Source organism: Protopterus annectens, chromosome 5.part0, assembly GCF_019279795.1.
Source record: "Protopterus annectens isolate FY-2018-M chromosome 5.part0, PAN1.0, whole genome shotgun sequence".
NCBI lineage: Eukaryota > Metazoa > Chordata > Ceratodontiformes > Protopteridae > Protopterus > Protopterus annectens.
The window spans coordinates 1,767,738,738-1,767,762,239 of NC_056735.1; the positions used below are offsets into that span (position 1 = coordinate 1,767,738,738).

At 40.8% G+C, this 23,502-nt stretch overlaps 1 protein-coding gene across 2 annotated transcripts in view; it reads right to left on the minus strand.

The window, feature by feature from the left end:
* The window catches only part of BACE2 (beta-secretase 2), a 1,024,906-nt gene that overhangs the window by 428,303 nt on the left and 573,101 nt on the right, over nucleotides 1–23,502 (minus strand). For both annotated transcript variants that reach the window (XM_044071568.1, XM_044071569.1), the window contains exon 5: nucleotides 5,246–5,380. In XM_044071568.1, coding sequence (XP_043927503.1) covers nucleotides 5,246–5,380 — 135 coding nt within the window. The remainder of the gene's footprint in view (nucleotides 1–5,245; nucleotides 5,381–23,502) is intronic.

The following is a 23,502-nucleotide window of genomic DNA, read 5'->3' on the forward strand; positions in this document are numbered from 1 at the left end:
CACTGACAGTTATAGCCTTGAATGTGATTGTCTATTTTTTTTTTGCCAATTGCTCCAAGTATAAAGCAAACTCAAACAAAGCCTGCTAGAGAGGAACCCTTCAACCCTTCATACATCCTCCTAGTTAACCTCAATACCGTATTAGGGTACCTAAATGCTATCATTCTCCTACTCAAAAATTCCAGTTGATTCTATCAAATGCCTTCTCAATATATCAAGACCCACTAACAACAGTGGTGCTTTCTTATATTCACTGGATCAACATCTTGAGCTACAGGAAAAGTCCGACTCTGCTAATTTTCCGCAGATAAATCACAATGTGGCACTCATCCTTACAATGACTGCAAGTGGCAGCCAGTTTATTCACTGCAACAGGCAAAGTGTTTCTACAACTCTTAACCACTGGCAGGGGTGGCTCGTGCTATAGGACTGCAGCCCCCCAGCTGTGTAAAGAAACAAAACAAAATAAAAAGATCGCAAAAAAATGGTCCCAGAACTCCACGCATGCATGACTGCACAGATTGGGAACTCCAGACCGGTTTGTCAGCAGTCCGGACAGGAGGAAAGACCATTTCTGCCCTGCAGCCCAGAAGTCTATGCGGTGCCGACAGCACAGAATGGAAGACATCTGGACTGCAACGTCCGCAGGCTGGAGCCTGCTCTCGCAGGGAAACCTTCCCCAGGAAGACACTTAGCTGTGTGGGACTGTAGGTGTAGGGAACAGAAGGACTGTAGATGGAAGTCTGCTCTTTCGTTTTCAGGTAGGGAACTGAAGACTCGTGGGACTGTTACTGGAGCCTGCTCACTCATTTTCAGGTAGGGAACAAACTGAAACAAAAGGTGTGTGTGTAATGCCCCAAATGCTATATGGTGGTGGGTAGAGAACAGGTCTGAACCCTGTACCTTGGGCCCAGGTGGCAAGAGCCTGAATTTCTTACCAACCACCAAATTTGCAGATTTTTCCCTCATACTTGTTCTGTTCCTCATAGAAGCTGTGGTTTCTGTATTTTTGTATCCTTGCATTGGTGCAGTGGTAGCATTGTTGCCTGACAGCTACAGGTTTTCTGGTTTGATTCTTGGCTGGGATGCCTTCTGTGTGGAGTCTGCATGTCCTCACTGTGTTTGTGTGGGTTTCCCCTGGGTGCTCTGGTGTCCTCCCATCTTAGAAAGACATGTGTCTGCCTGGAGTGTTTCTCCCTGGGCCTCTGCTAAAAATTGGCTTTTGTTCCAAGTCAGGCTTTCCTGGTTAACAAATGTTAAATAAAAATGACAAGCATTTGAATTTCAGACGTCATATTCTTCAGAAAGTACATGGTAACACAAAATATTTTATTCTAGCAATTTTCTAAGTTTATAAGATGGATATTTGAAATTTGTCCCTATTTTTAGGACTGTATTCCCCCATTATTGGCTTCATCCAGTTTTTTTTTTTTTTTTTTGCTAAGGTTGACAGCTATGGTAAGAACTGAATACACTGAATATGTTTGGGGGCTGTATTCTCCCATGACTGCCTTTGTCCAGGTGTTTTTTGCTAAGAGGTTGACAGCTATTGTGAGAACTGAATTCACTGAATATGTTTGGGGGCTGTATTCCCCCATTATTGGCTTTGTTCAGGTGTTTTGTGCTAAGAGGTTGACAGCTGTGGTGAGAACTGAATTGACTAAATGGTAGCCATTTAAGTTTAAGTCTTTCTCTCTTTCACAAAACAGCTGATTTGACATAGTGGTATGTTCCTCTAACTGTTTTGCACATGGTCCTGGCAGTGAAATGTATGGTGGTAAGACAGCATTTTATTCTAGCAACTTTCCAACATTATACAAGCAATGTTTAAAATGTGTCCCTGTTTTTTTGGCTTTTGCCCCCCCCCAATAAATGTTGTCTTTTTCCAGATTTCTTGTGCTGCAAAGTTTAGAGATACAGCTGAGTGAGTAGATTTTACAAGAGCTGCAGCGGAGCAAAAGTTTAATGCTGCTTATGCTGAGTCTGCTTGCATTGTTAACAGCACAACAGGTAGTGTACTTACTTTTGAGAATGCTGTGGGTTCTACTCCCACAGCAGATAGATGCATTGCTGATACTGTACTCCTTTTTGGCAAAGATACCTAGTAAGTATGAACCTGTTATCAAGTTTGCCATCCATTCCCTATTGCAATATTACTAGCTTATCATTTTTTTAGTGTAAGATGGTCAATTTATTCCTCAAGGGCAACAGGCACTTTATTTGTAGATGAAACAATGAAATCTAAAGTTGTTTGCTAGCAGCAACCTCTTCATTAGTTACAGATCTCTTTAATGTGGAATTATTTACATGACTTTTACTTCTTCAGAGATTGTATGTACTGATACTGGTGGACTGTAGAAGTTTGAGTAGACTTTTAGGATGGAAATGTTCTGAACTTGGCAGTTCTGTCATTATTGGTGCATGTATTTTGTTTCATTGTTTACTGGAAAACTGTTCAAAACAATAAATTTAAAACACCCTCTAAAACTGTACTGTATTGTACAAGGAATATGATTTAATACAGTCAGGAAGGTGTATGAAATATCATGTGTATGTGTGCAAGGGGCCTGTGATTTGAAAACAGCCCAAACCCAAAGTTAATCTTTATCTGCCACTGGCAAAATGTATTTTCTTTGAATGTGGGTTTCAATGCTGTTTCAATGAACGTGAGTTTCAAAGGTAGAGAAGTTTTAATGCTAAGTCTGTTTTCATTATGAGACTGCATTGCTTTGTTTAGCAGATATCTGTTAGTGTTTGCGCTGTAAAATGCAAAATAAAACTTTCAAATGAAGTCCAAATCACTGCAGAAGTAAAGCAGTAAGCACATTAGTGTTTATGGTAAATGGGGTGAAATAGCCAAGTAATGGTTCATTGGAATGGGTGCAGGGGGGGTGGCTCCATTCGACCATGGTTTTGTGAGGGGGGAAGGGTGGCAACCTCAAAGACAGCCCTGGTTGAACTATACCTCTCAACTGTCCAGATTTTTGCAGAAATAATAGATTTTTGCTTCTTATTTTTGGTTTGTTCCTCATAAAATGTGTGGTTTTCTGGCAAATCATTTAGGAATGAAGTCACTAAATAATGACATTCACTGGGTTTCAGACTTCATAACCTTCAGAAAAATGCATGCTAAAGCAAGACCTGTTATTCTATCAACTGTCTCAGTTTATACAAGAGCAATTTTTAGAACTGTTTATATGTTCCCCCAATATATTTGGCCTTGTCCAGATTTTCTGCATTAACAGGTTGAGAGGTACGTGCAAATAAATTGCTTTATAGAATTAGGCATATTCTAAAACTCTCAACTGTCCCCGATGTTGGCTCAAAATGTTGCTCTTCCCCTAATAATCCCTCCGCAAAATGGCAATTTTGGAAGAAAACATAAAGGGTTTACAATTATAAATAACTGTAATAATCAGTTATAGATTACTTTTATTTCAGAAATGCATGTAGATTCTTTTATTTTGTCAGCTGCTCAAGTTAGCAGTACTAATATTAAAAAAGTGTCTCTTCTTTGACAGGTTCCCAGCTGTATTGTGTGGCTATTTTATATTTTTGCATCACATTTTTGGTCCGTTTTTCATAAAATTGTGGTTTTCTGTCAAATTAGTGGCAAATCATTAGAGATTGACATTAGAAAATAATGACAGACATTTGAGTTTCAGATTTCATACTCATCAGAAAATTCATACTAATGCAAGACCTACTATTCTATTATCTTTCTAAGTTTATAGGAGCAATATTTAAAAATTGTCCTTATTTTTGTTCCTTTGTCCTACTTCTGTGTATGGCTTTGTCCAGTATTCCTGCTGTGAGGTTGAGAGGTATGACAAATGTGTCAGGGCATCACAGTCAGCCAGAGACATTTCAAATTGTGACATACTTGTTGCGCCCCACTCCCCCACGTACTGACTCTGGATGTGTCCAAGCAAGGCAAGGAGCAGTTATGCAGTATAAATATGCAGAGTATTCCCCCATCCAAGGCAGACACAAGTACTACAATGGTTTTTCATCTGTCCTTGATTTTGCAGAATGTTCTGGTTTCTGTCATATTTTTATACTGCTGATTTATGCTTATTATTATTCAGAAAGTGCCTGTTGCTCTGTGTTTAAGTAGCAATGCTTTAATGATTGTCAAGTAAGCTTGTCTGAGATTGTAAAATGCAAGTAAGTTTTAATAAGCATACTGTTAAATAATTGCCAGCATTGAAAGCCTTTCTGTTGTTGCCATGGGAGAATACCTGCATAACTAGATAATCTATACGCCTTGGATTTTGAAATGCATATGAAAGTATTTGTAAAGGACATGATTACATTATTTTAAGAAGCTCATTACATTTGTTGGAGACTTGCAGTCATCTCTGCAGGCTTTACCTGCAAACTAAACAGAATGCCACTCTATCGTATGTGGTCCATAACCTGTGCAATAATCCTTTAAGCAATGTATGTTGAGTTTGTTTCTTGTTTGCTTTTCATTTTTTACTTTGATCATGTTTTCCCCATGAAACAAGTAGATAGTTGTTTGTCAGGCAGCAGGTCTTTTTTGGGTAAGAAACATTTTTACAAGTGGGGCTATCACAGAGATTGCTACTTTCACCATGTTACTTGGTACTTTAATAAAGCTGAATATAAATTATAATTAGAACTGCAGTGCAAGGAGAAGTGGTTTGAGTTGAGTGCTGCTTGTTTTTCTTATACTCGATTTTGACTGGCATTCCAGTAATGTATTTAAAAAGTAATTTATTTTTTCATGCCTCACAACCTTTTTGTTTCCATCTAGATATTAAGTAAGCTGTCATGCAGCCAATGCATTGAACTATTTTTTTTCTTATACACTTCATTTTGTCTTGATTGGACTCGCATAATGAAGGTTTGGCACCCAGGGTAGTGTATTTAATTAAAGTTACAGTTTTTGTGGTTTTGAGCATAGCTCCTCCTCTTTCTAGTTGGTCACGCCCATTCCCATTGACCCCACCCATTTAGCTGTCCCCTGCAGCCCCCATTTGATTTGAAGTCACCAGCTGCCACTGACCACTGGCACTATACTTATCTTTTACAGCTGTAGTTAGATGAAAAAAGACAATTAAACCAAATACAACAAAACAAAGACTAGACAGTAAGATAAAATATACATCAAACTATAAACAAACAAGAAAAAAAAAGCTTCTATGATTTTAACACAACTAGGATGTAAAATCAATTCCAAAATTCCATTTTTTTTTTCAGATGACTAGTTATTAAATACCTCTCTGCAATCCAAGTTAAGGTTCTGCTGGCCCACTTCCAGTTTTAGGATTTCAACTTGATAGTACCATTCTTCCTTTACAGGGGTGTACCAGATGGGACCAGTGTATAAACTTGGTTCAATTCCACCCAAGATCTATGTTAAAGAAGAAAAGACAAAGATTATAAGGTAGGTATAGCTTGTCTTAAAAACACAACATACTCAATAATATTTTTTGTCACAATACACATTAGTTTACTCAAAGAACCTATAATGCATCCTTCTGCAGGAAATTAGGCAAATTCATAGAACAGCAACAAATACAGCTTTATGTTAACAAAACAGAAAAATTTTCTATTTTGTACAAAACAGCACTGCGTGCTTGCCTTTACTGCTCTACTTTAAATCAAATTAATTTTGAAGCTGGTGGAACATGAATCCATACACCACAACTTAGCTTAAGTAAGGAATACGGAACTAAAAACAAAAACAGAAAAAAGTCTAGTACAGTAATGCATACTTACATAATGTGAATTTTATACAGTTGTTTGTACTACTGTAAGAAGTCTGGCAACTGGGTCACAAGACAGAATAATGTTGTAGGAACAATTTTACAAAAAGCTCTAATTTTAACGTGTACTGCAGCAAATATTACTTTCCTACCATTTAAGATATTGTTTGGAATGCAGGATCATATCAGGCTAAAAAGCAAACCAACACCAAAGAATATTGAAACTTGGTTATGAAAACATGTTTTGCAGGTCTAAGATATTCAACCGACACTTCTAAAGTGGAGCACATTTCAACTGGACAACCATAAAAGCTGTTGTATGAACACCAAAGCAGTTTATATTTATGTGGCAGCTACTGTGGCTGAAATGTTCCAAATGAGATGGTCATCAGACCACAAGATATCTGCCAGTTTAAGTAACAAAGGTACATGAAGAATACTAGGACTGTGGAAACCACATCTACCAGTTTGTGAAAAAGTCTGAAATGTGAAATCTGAAACAAGTTTCTCACTGTATACAAACAACTGCAAACTTTTCCTGATTGAGGCATCGTGGTAGATATGTAAATGACCTCAGAGGACCTCTGGTTCTGGTGTGGAGGGAGATATAGAGTGCTTGCTTTGACCCATGTGAAGAGCCAGACAAGGTGAGATAAAATGAAGGGGCACAGCCCACTCAGCTTTTTCAGAAGAAAGGGTGTGGGAAGCTTGAGTGTGCACACTTCCAGTGACTGAACTCATGGTGGGACGATTGGCTCACACTAAGGTGCTGCTTACAAGAAGCGCTATAATTAAATGACATACACAGGTACGGACTGCAATCACTAGGCCCACTGCACACCCACCACATGATCATGTTCAAGGCACGTGCAGTGGCAGGATAGTGTATAAAGTACAACACCCTGTTCCTCCATATAAATGGCAGCTTTTCCTCCAGTCTGTCCTATCCTTGCCCATAAGGAATGAAAGAGCCACAGGGGAGAATGGATTAATGGTGAAGCTCGGAGGGACAGATGATGTTTTTATATGCATAATGATGCCAAAGTCTTTATTAAAGGCTTCAGATGCCTGTGTTAGTAGAACAGAGAAACAACACTCTGACTATGGCTCAGGTGACCTGAGTTTGAATAGCTGCTTGTGTTGTCAGGGCAGGCAGGTCAGATTGCTGCCCATTTTCAGGAACGCACAAGGACACACATGGATTTTCCTCTTGGAGACCAGAGAAACAATTACATTATGTCTCCTATCAATGGTGAGGCAGCCCTGTCAATATCAACCCACTGCAGAAACGTAGGGTGGTTCAAAACAGAAATCTACGGCACATCCCATCTTTAAGTTGTCCAGTAAGCACAAGCAAGAGGGTGGGGAAAAAATCTTGAACTACCCCTGAAAGTTGCCTGCATGATGGCCCCTTCTATTCAACTCTTGCTCCCTGTGATGGTTCATAGGTAGGTACTAGGCTACTGGCCCTAGGGCCTATATAAGCCTAGTCAAAATGAACCCTGGCTTTCGCCACCTAAAAAAATTATTTTCCTGTGCCACTGTCGAGCAGAAACACAGAAGTGATCACTGGGGTAAATTTCCTATTTCCCATCCAATCATCAAGATTTTTCTTGAAGAGTGCTAATGAGGAGCTTTGTTTGATATTGATAGGTAGTTTGTTCCAGAGTATGGGACAGGAATCTATCCCTCCAGCTTGTTCTGTTTATTGTGGTGACAAGGTTTAGGTCCCTAGAGTGTGTAGCTCGAAGGGATTGGGATTTCTTTAAGTGGAGCATGTCCAACAGCTCTGGGTTTGACATAGCTTTGTATGTTAGTCAGAGATCGCCTCTGAGTAGGCGATATGTGATAGAGTAAAGCTGGAGATTTCAGAGACAGTCTGCATAGGGCATCTGTTTGAGGCCAGTAATCCTCTGTGAGGTATTTTTGCGGTCTTTCCAGTTGTTGTAGATGTCTTGTGAGGTACATACCAAAAGGGGAATTGTACTCTATAATGGGTCTAATGAGTGATGAGTAGAGGGGAACAATGACCTCTTTTTTCCTTATAGGTTCATAGGTTGGTACTAGGCTATCGGCCCTATGGCCTATACAAGCCTAGCCATAACAATTCCCTGGGTATTTCTTCCTACACTATTTACTTCCCTGGACCCCTGTCTAGCAGGGCAACTGATGTGTTCCCCGGGATGAATTTCCTTTCTCCCATCCAATTGTCAAGGTTCCTTTTGAAGAGGGCCAAAGGGGCACTCTGCTTGTTATGTATTGGCAGTCTATTCCAGAGTCTGGCTGAGTGAAAAGGCTGATTGTCAGAAAAGGGGAATGATGATAGTTAGGCAGCAGAGGCAATGACACGGGGAAATATTAATGCTTTCAGGCCAGTAAACCAGGCTTCCCAATTAATGGAAATGATTCATCCTTATTTGGGCTCAAAAATACAGTATGTACCTTAGAGATATTCACATAGAAATGATCATTCCTATAGTTATATATATATATAAAAACTAATACAATACCAGATGATGCACATTTCATTTCAAAATGTTCTGTTTGTGTTAATTTATGTTGAGAATAGTTGTATAGTCTTGTCCTATGCAATACAAATTACAGAGACATCTAGTGCAGTAGACAAGTGCCTTAGAATAAGAATCTGAGATACCAACAGAAAAAAAGATACATACTCACCATGACGTTCCATTTGTGCTGTCCATTTTCATTCTTCCTCAATCTGTGGGTTTGGTTCTGATCCTTGGAACAAACTCGGCCGCTACCATAGCTTGTGGTAACTAAAACAAATCTCAAGCTTATCCCTTACCTACAATACACTTATCCCAGTTACCGCCGATCCAGTTTCCAGACAGACAGACCAAAGGAAAGATTAGTCATAAGACAGTCACTGAAATTATATCTGGAACCACAGTTACAAACCAAGGATAATAATCTTCTAGTCATCCATTCCTCTAGAAATCCAAGGGTATGGGGGTTGGAGGGAGGTGAGTTGAAGAATGAAGATGGACAACACATATGCAACATTATAGTGAACATATAACTTCTTTATTTGATGTTGTCAATTTTCATTCTATCCTCAATCTGTGGGACAGAGTCCCCAGTTACCTTAGATCCTGGGTCGACTCAAGAAAGGATATTCCTGAGCACCACTGAACTGAATGATGCTCTTTCCCTGGAGACCAGATCCAATTTGTAATGAGTGATGAAAGTATGGAGTGTAGCCCAGGTTGCTGCTGCACAAATCATCCATGAAGGCTTTAGTTGAATATGCTTTCAAAGGTTTCAATAAAGCGATCCCCAATTTGTTGTCAATGAAAGAAATGCAATCTATTAGAAAATCTAGCCAATGTCACTTTGCTCACGGGTTTTCCTAGTTTTGTATTTGAGTAAGAGATAAATAACTGGTCAGAATTTTCTGATAATTTTGCTCTTTTGTTCGCTAAAATCCATAATTCTCTATGAACATCGTGTATGCAATATTCACCCTTATTAGCAAATTTGGGGAAGAAAACTGGTAGGTTAATAGTTTGGTTGATATTGACTTCTGAAACCACCTTTGGTAGAAAAGAGAGGTTGGTTCTTAGCATAACCTATCCTTGTGAAAAATCAAATATGGTGGTTTACAAGACAAAGCTTGAATTTCTGAAATCCTTCTTGAGGAAATTATGACAGCTAAGAAAATAGTTTTCCAGAAGAGAAACTTAAGGATCACAATCTGCTGCCAGTTCAAAAGGGGGTTATATGACTGTGTGCGAAACCAAGTTCATGTCCCAAGCAGGGAGTTAGATCTTTGTAAGGAGGCTTTAACAGAAGAGCGCCTCTCAAAAAAGCTTTACAAAGTTTATGAGAAGCAAGTGATGAGTCTTCATATCAAATATGAAAACTGGATACAGCTGCTAAATGGGATACAGCTGCTAAATGTGCTTTAACAGTAGAAGATGAAGCCCCTTCACTGAATAGTGAGGCTAAAACTTTGAGACTCTTAGGAATAGGTGTGCTGAAAACGGTCTATATTAGAACATCAAAAGTTTAATGGTTCGAATCACTAAAGGTCGACCTTTAATGATCGAACCATTAAAATTTCGAATGTTCAGAAAAAATAAATAAAAAAAAAAAAAAGAAAATCTAAAGGGTGTGCCCCCCTCGGTACTTAAATATACCAACTCTGAGACCGCACTACATTGAAGTAAACAGAAATCTCCCCTTATGGAGATTTCCATTTACCCATTCGACATTCTGCACTTTCACTATTCTCATGTCGACAATGTCAGGTTCGACATTGTCGGCTTTCAAGAATATAATATAGACCCTCTGAAAAAGGGTCAACATGATTTTTATGTGCCCAAAAGACAAACCTTTTCCACTTACTGTTGTAAAGTTTACATGTAGATGGTTTGTGACAGGCCAAAAGTAAGTGTTGGACAGGTGAAGAGACCATAGACTGTCTGGCTATTAATAGAATTGGAGAAACCAAGCTGTCAGCTTATGATTCAAGATGTCTGGGTGGATCATGTCTGTCAGATGGGACAGGAAATCTGGATCCGGGTCCAGAATCTAAGGTAAGTGAATTAGATGAAGCCAAAGGAAGGGGAACCAAATCTGTTGATGCCAATAAGCTGCAAAGAAGGTTATCTCGCTCTTCAACTTCATTGCTTTTTGTAGAAACTTCAGAATTAGAGGAACTGGAGGAAAGGCATAAAGAGGACCAGAGGGCCAATTGTGGCTAACAGCATCCCTCAGTGATTCCCCCAAAGTAGTTGCTGCACTTGCCGTTTAGAGGAGAGGCAAAAAGATCACAGCAAGGCTGTGCCCACTGACAAAATATTCTCTCTGTCACTTTTGGACTGAGGAACTACTCGTGAAGCATGACCATCATCAAATATAACTCCCCCTACTATCACTATGGAACAGGTCCTTAATGCTCTAAGACCAAGAACATTGCATCAACGGGCCCAGACAATATCCCAGGATGCCTTTTAAATGGGTCTATATCATATGAACGAATGTTTATAATATCGAATGCTCTAAACAGCACAAATGCCGGACCTCTGAGTGCTTCTTGTGGGATTGCTGTACAGTGAAAGTCGGAATATTTGCCCTTTCCTCACTGTAGTGCGATCTCGGAGTTGGTATATATATTTAGCGGGGGTGCAGCCTATCACAATAACAAGTTCGAGGTCCGGCATTTTCACCCTTTAGAGTGTTCAATATGAAAATTCGTTCATATGATATAGACCTTTCTAAATAGCATGAAACATGACCTATTAGGGCCTCTGGAATTACTATTTGAATGTGGCCTCTCAAACAGGCTTCGTGCCTCATGAATGGAGAAAGGCAACAGTCATCCTTTTGCACAAAGGTGGGCCATCTACAGACCTTGGAAACTACAGACCCATAAGTCTCACTAGTCTTATATGTAAAGCCATGGAATGAACTATCATGGAGATAATCAACAGAGATATAGTAAACCTTTAGACATTGGACCCAACCCAGTTTGGTTTCGTCAAGGGCAGATCATGCCTGCTCAACTTGGTCGACTTCTTTGAGAAGCTCACCAAAGTAATGGATGAGGGCAAAATCATTCACACTACCTACCGTTGACCTGGCCAAGGCATTTGACACAATACTCAATTCGGGCATTGCTGATAAACTCAAGAGGTTAGGTACAAATCTGTACGTCACCCGGTGGATAGCCAACTGGCTTACAGACAAGACCCAGGAAGTTAGAATTGGGGAGTCCACCTCTACAAAAAGGCCAGTCACAAGTGGAGTCCCTGAGGGATCAGTCCTTGGACCGCTTCTTTTTGGCATTTATTTCTCAGAAGTCAAGGCCAATGTCAATGATTGCAAATTAGGTGCAGTCATTGACACACATGTTCTCTAGGAGGGGCTGACAAAAAAACAACTGGTGTGACAGTCATGGACCAAAACTAAATGCCAAGAAATGCTGAATAGTATTCTTTGGGAAGTCATCCATCCCTGGTAACTATCATATTGACAACATGCCCCTTAGAGATGACCCAGTAGTCAGGGACTTAGGGACACACACAGACAGTAATCTATCCTTTGATCATCACATGTCTACAGTGGTGAGGAAATCATTCTATGTTGTGCAACTTATAAACAAAGGTAGGGCATCTAAGTCCAAGGAAGCCATTGTTCCACTGTATTTGGCATTCATCAGACCTATCATTGAGTACAATGCCCCCTTTGGTATGTACCTAACCAGGCATATACAACAACTGGGACATCCACAGAGGTTCCTCACTAAAAGAATACAGGGTGCAAGTAATATGTCCTATGCAGACAGCCTCAAGGCCCTATCCCTGTATTCTGTCTCCTACAGGCATTTGAGGGGAGATCTATGCTTGGCATATAGGGCATTGTCAGACTCCACTCTGATGGACCTCCTGCATATCCACAAAACAAACAGTACTAGAATTACCCATTCTAAAGACTTAAACTTTGCCTGTGATATAAATAGGACCTGCTGGAGAGATAGGTTTGTATCTCAGAGACTACCCCATCTATGGAACAGGCTCCCCGTCCATGTGAAGCAGAGTTCTTCCCTAATCCAATTCAAGTGCAACTTGGACAACTGGATGGGAAACCAGAAATTCATCCCTGTTTGGCACCTATGTCTCTGATGCAAACAGGTAACCTATAAAGGCCCATGCTTACACTTGCCAAGGGTATCAGAACTTGTCAGAGATTTGGGATGCATGGCTAGGCTTAAAAAGGCACTTGTGGTCGTTAGCCTAGTAAACACCTCTGAAGCTATGAACTATGCATTTGCTCAGTTTGTCTATCACATTGGACTTCCCCAGAACGTGTGTTGCTACGAGAAAGCATTTGTTTGAGATTGTCCATTGCCACACTCAGAGCTTCTCGACACAAAGGATAGGACCCTGGTTCTTCCCTGCTTGTTGATGTACCAAACTACTGACATGCCCATTAGGATAGCAACTGTCCCTGAAGTGAGGGCATCCTGGAAGGCCTGCAACACTAAAAGCACTGTTCTCATCTCTAAGACACTGACATGCAAGTTTGCCTCTATGGGGGACCAAGTGCCTTGGACAATGTTCCCCAGAAAATGACCCCCCCCACCCTAACTTTGAAGCGTCCGTGGTCACTATAGCCTTAGGTTGAGAGGATGGCCTTTTAGAATTTGATCCAAAGGAATCTACCCATTTGAGATCTCTCTTGCAAATGTTGGTGACTGCAATCAAAGTTGACACTAGTTCGTATTGACCATTTTGTTGCAAGTAGCCATAGTAAAATTTTCATGTGAAGTCTGGCTAAGGGAACTAAAGTTATAGCTGCCGCCATGGACCCCAGGGCCTGCAGAATTAGGTGTGTAGATACTTTCTTGCTGTTAATTAACTTCGTGACTTGTGATCTGATTTTCTGTAGTCTTAGTGGGGGAAGAGAGGCTACTGTCTGTGTTCAGGATAGTTCTTATGAACTCTAAGGTCTGAGCTAGTTTTAGGTGAGATTTTTCATAATTTAAGGCTATCCCCAGATAGGAACATGTCTGGAGAACCTGCTCTCTTGCCTCTAACAATTGATGCCTGGTTGGAACGGTAATGAGCCTGTCATCTAAGTACAGAAACACCTGGAATCCCAGCAGTCTCAAGTGACTACTGTCATGCACTTGGTGAACAGCATGGGGACTGTGGTGAGACCAAAGGGCAGAACTCTGACTTGATATTAACTGGCTTCTAGTCAGAAATGGAGAAAGCTAATGGCAGGCCTGTTCAGCTTTACATGATAGTACGCATCCTGAAGGTTTATTGAGCACATCTAGTCATCCTGCAGCAAAAAAGGAAAAATGGACTGTACCATGACCATCCAGAACTTTGTTTGTCGAACTGATTTGTTTAAAACACTGACACACAAAATTGGTCTCCAGTCCCCTGTCTTTTTTGGCATGAAAAAGAATCGAGTAAGTTTTGGGTTTTCTTGGGTCTGGAGGGATTTCTTGGATGACTCTTTTCTAGCAGTTCTTGAATTTGTAGTACTGCTTGTTCCCTCCGATCGGCTGAAACATTGGAAATTCTTTTGCAGATTGGGGGTGGAAGGGAAAATGGTATAATTTAACATCTGGAAATGATCCTCTGCACCCAGGTATCTGATATTTCTAGCCAGGCTCTCTCATGCAGGGATAGTCGACCCCTAACTGCCTCCAGAGGAAGACAATTGGGCCTCCTTTCAGGAGCGCTAAAAGGGTTTACCAAAGAAATAATTTCTGTACCCTTGGTTTTACTGGCCTCATCTACCATGAGGGTGGTGTCTTCCACTGAAGTTACCCCTCTTACCCCTCTGCCCCTGGAGGACCTCACCTCCACATGTGTCTTGAAAGGACACTTGCGACTTTTTGAACCACATCTTTCCACTACTTCACTGATTCCTTGAAAAGAATTGTTGAGGAATGGAAAAACATACTCCCATGAGAGACAGGGTCTTTCCATCTCTCTCACACCTGGACAAAATTTCTGTAACTTTAGGGCCAAATAATGATGTGCCGTCAAAGGGAGCATTAACCAATGAAGACTTGAAGGGGTACGCAAAATCACATAAGCTCATCCAGCGTGTTTCCTGATGGCAGCGCCTGAATCCACTGCTCTTGTCATCCCTCGAGCCTCATGGACGAGGTGGATATGGACTGTAGGGCAGCCAACTGAGAGGCAACAGATTCCTGAACCTCTTCAGATATGGATCCTGAAAGGGTATTTGAAAGCTCCTTGTCAGATCCCTCTGCAGTCTGGTGAAGTGTGCCAAGAAATTCAGGGACCATAATGCAAAGATCGTTGAAGCATAAACCGGTTTCCCTAACCTACTCATTGCCTGAGACTCCTTGTTGAGTGGATGGACACAAGAACTTTCCTCATCTAGTTCATTTTTTGTAGCTGCTGCTATGACCATGGCATTAACGGGCAAACCTTTTGACCATAACTGTTTATTCTCCTGAGCAGTGATAATTTTGTCAGGTCTCCGGGGAATGGGTTCAATGGTGTTGGGGGCCTTCATTGCCTGCCGAGAGATCAACTCAATGTGCTCAATCGGTGGGCAGAGTTACCCAGGAAGTAGATGAGTGGATACCAAAAGCCTATAGGTACACAGAGTCCTCAGATGAAGGATTGCAGGACTTTTACTCACCTCTCTGTTTTAAGATTTCAAGGATGTCTCCAAAGGAGACATCATCAGGAGGTGATCTTGGGGATCCTTCGCTCTCATCGAAGTCCATGTCTTCTGTGATAGATTGTGCCAGGGAAACCAAGTGCTTCCTCCTGCACTTCATCTTAGGGACCTCCTCAGTGGGATGATCTGGGAAAGTAACAGAAAAAGAGGGTATTCACTTTTGGGACTCCTGAGGTTTTGTAACTCGCTGTTCTTATGGAGGCAATGGTTGATAACCTGAATGTAGGCATGACAGGGATGCATGGTCCAAGTAGGAAGGGGACAACTGACTACTACAGTCATAAGTCTCTCCATAGCCTCAAAAGATGATCCACCCAAAGAAGGGAGGGACCCCGCATCTGAAAGGGTGGGTCTGGAAGCCAAGGTCATCTCCTGCTCTGAAGAGATCCCTCTTGAAGCTGAAGCTGCAGCTCAGTTGATCTGTGCCAAAGCTTCGATGTGTAGACAAGGCTCAGAAAACCTAAAAGAGTTGACTCTAGCCCAACAGAACCAACAAGACAGACATGGTCCCAAGATGTCTCAGATTCCAAATGAACAGTAGAGCTCAGAGCACTAAATCAGTTCTGGAGATAAAGATATCTTGGGTTCTGACACAGACTGCACCAGGTAGCTCAGAACCATAATCTCTAAGCCTTCAAGTGAAGACAGAGGAGGATGTAAAAGAGAAGTAGCTGAAGAATGGAATTCTTGACCCACTGGGGTAGGAACAGAGGTGGATCTTGTCATACCTTGAGCCCAAAGGATTTTTCTCACCAGTCTCTCCACATAGTCTTCAGTTAGACTTTTAGAGGAATGGGCTGACATCACAGAAGGTAATTTAGGTCTTTCAAAGATTGGTGATGGTAGACTCTCTGGAAAGGGATCAAGGGGGGTGAATAAGTTGTTCTTGGAAGAAAAATGTATGTCAAAACCTGCAATTGTGGTGTCTGATCTAAGGATCTTGGCACTGAAACATGTCTTTTTTCATGTGTCTTCAGAGTAGAAAGGGTTGGTTCTGACAAAGGACTAGATTCTGTTCTCGGGTTTGACAGATCAGTTGGAGCAGAGATTTTAGACTTTTCTGAAGTCTATGGAGATGATGAAGCCAAAGATTTAGACTTCTTAGCTGTGGGAACCAAAGAAGACATTGGAAATGCAGCACTTCTGTTCTTGGCCCTCTCTGAAAACCTAGAGGAGGATGAAGCAGGAGGGCTAGGAAGGTCAGATTTGCCCTTTAACATCTCAGGAGGTCCAGCTATAGCTTCACCAAAAGAAGATGGAAGTAAGCCCTTCAATATTTATTTATTTTTTCTCTCAACAAGACCTCTGTGACTAAAGGAATGGCAGATGGAACAGTCCTCCTGAAGATGGAGGGGTCACAAACAGGACATGCAAAGAGAGGTGAAAAGGAGTTATCTATGATGATAATTAGCAGGCTACACAAACACGTAGAAGAAAGAGAATACTACCAATAGTATTCAAAAAGTACGTAATGTATGAGAACTGCAAAGAGAGCTCTGAAATCAGGAAAGGGATAGGGACTTAGTTCAAAACAGAGTCGCTAGAGAAGGGATAAGAAAGGGAGCAAGAAGAAAGATTTTAACAAGTTTTCTTAAAGTTTTAAAAGATGTATCAAATAATTAACAGCTTATCTTGTTCAAGAGCACTGGCAACCACGTCTAACTCACAAAGCGGCAAATGAGATCTGAGACAACTGGGACGGGTGCATTGTGGGTAAGGGATAAGCAGGAGTTTTTTGATTACCACAAGCTATGGTGGTGGCTGACAACCCACAGATTGAGAATAGAATGAAAACTGACAACATTGGATCACATTTATTGTTATAATTATGTACATTTGTACTCAAGGCAGCTTAGAAAAACTCATACAGAAAGCAACAGGAGACAGTAGTATACAGAAAGCCAAATCAGGATTAATAGCATATTTATACAATGGTTCCACCACCCCTAAATTATATCCATCTGTATGTGTCATCCCCTCAGTTACCTAGCAATCACTTCACCAAAAGCTAAGCTGTCACATTTCAAAGCCCTCCATACTTTTCCGCTCTTATCATGAAGGCTTTTAATACTTTACACAGCTAATGACTACAAAGCACAGGCTTCCATACATACAATCAGCTCCCACTATCTAATTTAGATAGTAAGCCGAACAAACTCCAGCCATGATCTTGTCAAACGTCTTTTACACATCCACAGACTCATCTCCGATAGGTCAAAATGATTTACCATCATATCCCTCCCATGTTAACTTCCATCAAGTTTACTACAGTCTATCTTATGCTACAACCTGTGTTGTGGAAATACCAATTTATGCCCATTTCTAGATGACCATAATCATTCTATCAAGTCTGAAAATAGTTATCAAAATCATCTACATTAATGCTAGGTATACATATGACTAATCACTAAATGCACTACCAAATCACTAAAATCAGGACACCCTAGCCATATCTCAATCATGGCTAAAAGAAAGCATAACAGATTAAGAATATCTCATCCCTTGAGTATAGAGCAGCCACCATGCATACAAATATATTATAGTGTTCCAAAAATATTCAACAGCTAACTACTAACCAGGAATTAAATTTCATCATTACTGAAATCGATAAAGCTAAATGCATCACAATGGGATGCATCTTCATCCCCCACGATGCCTCAAATACTCTCCCCTAGCTAGCTTTCAGTATCCAGACTGAGATTATCACAGCAGCCGGTTTCTGCTTAAGATGGGCAAGAGTAACTAATAGTCTCTCTCATCCACTCAGCTATTTTGCATGACACAATTCATTAATAAACCAACTAGGACTAACAATGCAACAAACTGCCAGACTGTTTCAGAGCTGATACCCTGCTAATGTCAGATGAATAGGGATTATGCTTCAATTAGTGATCACCACATCCACAGGACAGTGGGTTCCACACCAAATAAGAAGACATCAATACTACAGCGTCTCCTGGAACACCTCTGCTAACCTTGACCCAATCGAGTTTAACTATTCATGTAGGCTAACTGGACACCTCTCAAATATCTAAGCCTTGACTCTGACATTAGTTATTTCCATAAAATATTTCCAAATACACTGAACAGTTGTGTGCATCTGCACATTATAAAAACATTAAGCCTAAGGTCCATGGATCACACCTGAAGAACAAGCTGGCCGCCAGAAGAAATAACAAAATTCAGCTTGTAATCCACTCGGAAATGGTTTTCATAGTCACTGTAAGCCTATCTGCACCAGCAGCAAAGAAGACAAATGGCTGCCCTATTAGCTTAAACTTGTTACAAGGTAAAACCCCAGCTGTCATCAGTGAACACACACAGTATAAAAGGTGCTTTCCCGTCGATTCCACCACCAGAAAGAGAACAGAGGCATGAATGGAAAATTTAAAAATACTGACAAAATCTTTGACAGGAAATGTATTTATTTTATTTATTTGACATTTGTTGACAGGGAATGCCCGACTGAGCAAGAGCCTTTTTTCAGCGGAGGCCTCGGTAGAAAATCTCCACAAAAGTGTTTAACAAAAGATAATTAATTTGCCAAAACATTACAGTATTAAACAGAGAAATATAAAGTAAGATACACTTGAACACAAACAATAAAGAAATATGCAGAGTAAATGTTGCAAAACTAATCTCTTCAAAAAGACCAAATTAAATGTCCTATATACAAGACTCTTAAATTAAACCATTTTTTTCTATTGGTCTTTTCTAGGCCGCGGTGGTTCAGTCATTAGTGTCACCTCACAGCAAGAGGTTCTCCAGTTCTATTCTTGGCTGGAGTGCCTTCTATGCAGAGTTGGCATGTCCTCTCTGCGGTTGAGTGAACGTTAAAGACATGCAGGTAGGTGCATGCATGGGTGTACCCTCTTTGAAGGTTGGATGCCGGGCTGGCAACTCGACACTGTAAAAATCCACTGCCAGTCATCAGCCGATCTGTGATCTGCTGTGGCGACCCCTAACTGGGAAAAGCTGAAAGACTATTATTATATTTCTATTGGTCTTTTCTGATGTCAGAAATTATGGCTGTTTGTTACGCCTGCCAGACACATGCATCTCAACCTCTTAGCATCAAGGATAAAGCAAAAAAATGGGGGCTAAAAGCCCAAAATCAGGGACAGATTTTAAAATCTAGTCATACATACTTAGAAAGCGGCTACAATAGATTTTGCTTTAGCATGCATGTTCTGAAGGATACGAAGTCTGAAACTTATATTATGTTATTAGAGAAAGCAATCCTCAACAATTTGCCAAAAAAGCAAAATGTCCATTGGGGACAGACCAAAAATTAGCCAAAATAAAGGGTATTCTGCAAAACTAGGGACAATTGAGGGATATACTGGATGTGCATATCTTGTCCGCAATACGTTTTTCAGCTTTTTTCAGAATAACAGAAACAAGTTACAAAAACCAATTGAAACCAGATATACAGATTTCATCCTTTTTGTTTTTAGTAGAATTGTCTCCCAGTCAGGATAAGAACACTAAACTAAACACTAAAACCCTAGCTGTAACTGTGCAGTCTTCATATATTGTAACTTGCAGTTACACTACTTCTTTAAATCAAATTCTCATGTGGTAGGAGTAGCCACTGTTGACATTATGGCCACCAGAAAGAGTATCTATACATGGGGAACTTTTACACAGTCAGTGAACCAACTAGATTGAATGGAGAATGGGCAAAACCAGCAATGACAAAGGTCAAATTACAAGGTAAATAATGGGTCTTTAAAGGCGGGTGAAGATGCAGATATCCTTTGAGGCACTGCTTAACCAGGATGTGTTGGACCATGGTTCAACTCTCCATAAATTTTAAGATGTGCAGTGATGCCAAAAACAGACATCATTACCATGAAATAACCAAGACCAGCAGTTGTAGCTGAATCAGTCCACTGACTAATGAAATTAAGCAGTTTGCATACCTCCTCAACTAAGTAGCAAAGCTCTTCCACTTCTACTACATCTCATAAGTAGAAAGCTTCTAACATCTCAGAAATCCTCACCAGCAACTCCCACAGAAACAAGTAATTTAAGAGCCATGCCCTTAAGGTGGGCAAATTGCCATTTGAGACAAAAGGAATATCCTTGGCTTACATGGCAATATTTTCCTACATTACATTTAACAGCCTGAATCCACACTATTCTAAACCATAACAATACATCAAAGAAATTGTGTCTTTCACCTTATTTCATGATCAGTCATGTAACAAGTGAATGCAGGAAAGGTGGTACAGGAATCTTCCCTTGCTTAAGAACAAAGAATGTGTCCAATACCAACTCCTTTCTGCTCTTTGGAACTTAACAGAGAGGACCACTTTCCTCAATGTTATGAACAGACTTGCTCTCCAACATGCCTCAGTTCTGAAACCTCTTGACCACACAGGATGATAACATTTTCAGCTACAGTAAAGGACAGGTTACTGGGTCTCAGGGACTCCACCATTACTAATTCCTTCAAGACATGAACAGTGAAAGATGCTTCTATCTATGGCCTGTTGCCAAACATATGTACCTTGCTTACTGGCACAAGAACATCATTGCCCTTCTATTGTCATTTAACCAAACTGATTGGTTGTTGGACTCTAGCAGCAAGGACTGCAGACTTATCTTGCCTTCAAAGCCTTTAAGACAAGAAATGCTACCAGTTGTTTCAGCAGGCTAATAAGGAAACAACTTTCTTTGGGGATTTTTACTTTTAGTGGACCAAGGAAGAACTGAAATGAGCTTCCTTATTATGCAAGGGAGGTTTATACCAGGACTTGTGGCAGGTTTTGTTGCATGAAAGAGGGTCTGACATTGAGATTAGTGGGAATTAACCACCACTCTAAAGCTTGATTACAGGTATCTGATTAAAAACACAAAATAAATTGAATAGTGAGTGCACACAAATTCTGTAGCTACTGGCAAGTCACCAAACTATGATGCAAAAACATCATGAAGACTGTGGACACTTTTCGTCCCAAGTGATGCAGGTGGACCTAAATCTACATCATCCACTGTGTCCTATACCCAGAAATATAAGTTGTTTGACTTCTTGGGGCATCTCTGCTGGAAATAACAGACAATAAAGACTACCCAGCTTTGCATCTCTAACTTTCAAAGTCAGATTCAGAGAGGATTTTTTTCCAATTTATGAAATTCACCAAAATGTATAGCAGAATAGCACCTAATGCTGGAGAATACCAGATAATCTCTTAACAGAGTCAGCAGTAGCTTCTCATCCAGGTAAGGGAACAAACTGAAGGTCTATAGTAAGACACCATTCTGAATAGTATTCTTAATGCAAGCCATGGGAAAAAGGAGACAAAAATGGTTTCCACCCAAGACAAATTAAAGATGCCTTCTGAGTGTGTCCCAGAAACAGAGAGGCTATACAGCACTCATCATGTCCAGCAAAACAATCCAAGAAGAGAGAGACAACGTGAAATGTGAGATACCAGATGTGTTCAATGAAGTAGCTGAGATCCAAATCTTGGTGGAGATCTCCTGCCTCCTTTAGAACTAGGTTGGAGCTGTATCCTGGGTCTTCAGCTGAAGGAGGGACAGCTTCTACAATTTTTTGAAAAGAGAAAAGTGTAATTTGTCCCAACAGCTCTGTGGAAAGCCATTTCTGGAGAAGGATCTAAAGGGACTAAGACGTGGCTTAACATGATCATATCTAGAGCCCAGCAACCCCTTTTGATTAACTGATATGCCCAAATGACTTCAGAGAAGGTCCTCCATAGGCAGCCTAATAAGGCAAGACTGCAACTGTTAGCCAACTGGGTCATTCTCCTCAGGGACTTGAAAATCCAGCTGTGAGGCCAACTGGGTGATTTGACTCAGGGACTCAGCATAAGTGGGGAAGGTAACACTACCTGATGCTTAGAGACACCTCTTAACTTCTAGAAAAGGTCTTTGTCCTAGAAACCTATGGTAGTCTGGAAGAAACAAGGGGGTTTAGGGGCATCAGGCAAACTCTTCTGAGCAGTCAAAGCCTGTGTGACAGCTGTCCTATGGACCAATAATCAAGGAACTTGAATCCTCACAATTGACACCAGTGAGGGACATTCACTTGAAACAAAAATAAATGCACAAAGTATTTCCAGATACAGCTCTCTGCACCAAGCACAACTTTCCATAAGTGCACACAGGAACACACACAGTCCGGGGTCTGGGTTTCACTCTCTCTCTATCCAGGTCCCCAATAAGACTCCCCACTGGCACAGCTATAGAGCAAGTTCCTCAGCCAAGTGTCCCAGGCCAAGTTCTCCACAACCCTCTCTGTGAAACCAGTGCTTTGTGTCCCTGCTCTATGTAGCGGACACGCACACTCAGATTTGATTCTCACACACACAAAGGTTGGCACAGATTTACTAGCTATGCCCCTCTGCCCAGAGAATAAGGTAGATACTGCCACCAGGACACTCCAAAGCCAGCTACTCTGAGGCTCTTACAAGGGTACCAAACTAAACTGTGTAAAATTAATACGAATACAAATGGTAGTGTTTGACCAATGCAATAAGGCTTCCAGGAGCGGCCACAGTGTCACCACATAAATATAAGTACTGTCAAAGGTTAAAATATTGTCTAAAAGACCAACCACAATGATAAGTTTAAATATATTTAATAATAAATAATAAAATAACATGAAAAATACTAAATAGCTATTTACAATAAGCACCAGAGTTTCAATCACAAGCAATATTAAAAATAACACAGATGGATAGATTCACACTGATACAGAAAAATCGTTCTTTACTAATCTCACTAAATTCTCCTGCCTGATCTAAAGAATTACTATTCCCTGGTTATTTACTAAAACATGGCAAGGTGAAGTGGGTAAGTGGTCTTCCTTCCACACAGATAGGGTTGACATTTCTGCAGTGCCCATATTATGGCTAGACAATCTTTTTTTTCTACAGCTGCATAACATTCCTCCCTGGGTTGGAGACTACAGCTAAGATATACATCTGGGTCCTCTTCACCTGCTAAGGAAACCTGGCTGAGTACAGTCCCCACCCCATGGTTCAAAGCATCCACTTGCACAACAAATTATTTGCTGTAATCTGGACTGGCTAACACAGGGGGTCCTCCCAAAACTGCTTTAAGCTTTTGGAATGCCTGCTTGCAGGCTGGGGTCTACACTACCTTATCTGGCCTGTTTTTTCCTTCTCATGGCTGTTAGGGGAGTAGTTATAGTACTATAATTGGAAACAAACATTCTACAGTACCCTGCTGTCCCCAATAATGCCCTCACCTGCTTTCTGGTAATGGGGCAGGCCACACTGAATAGCTTTACTTTGTCAGGTTCTGGCCTGATCTTACCACTCTCCACTCTATGTTCCAGGCAGGAGACCTCTGCCATACCCACTTGACACTGAGCTTAATGGTCAATGTTGCAGTTTGTAGTCTGTCCAGGACCTTCCTGACATGCTGAAGGTGCTCATGCCAGGAATGGCTGCAGATGGCATTATTATCCAGGTAAACAAGTGTGTAATCTCTTGCTCCTACTAGGATATGATCTACCAGCTCTGGAAGGTTGCTGGGGCATTTTTTTATCCCAAGGGCATCTTTGTGA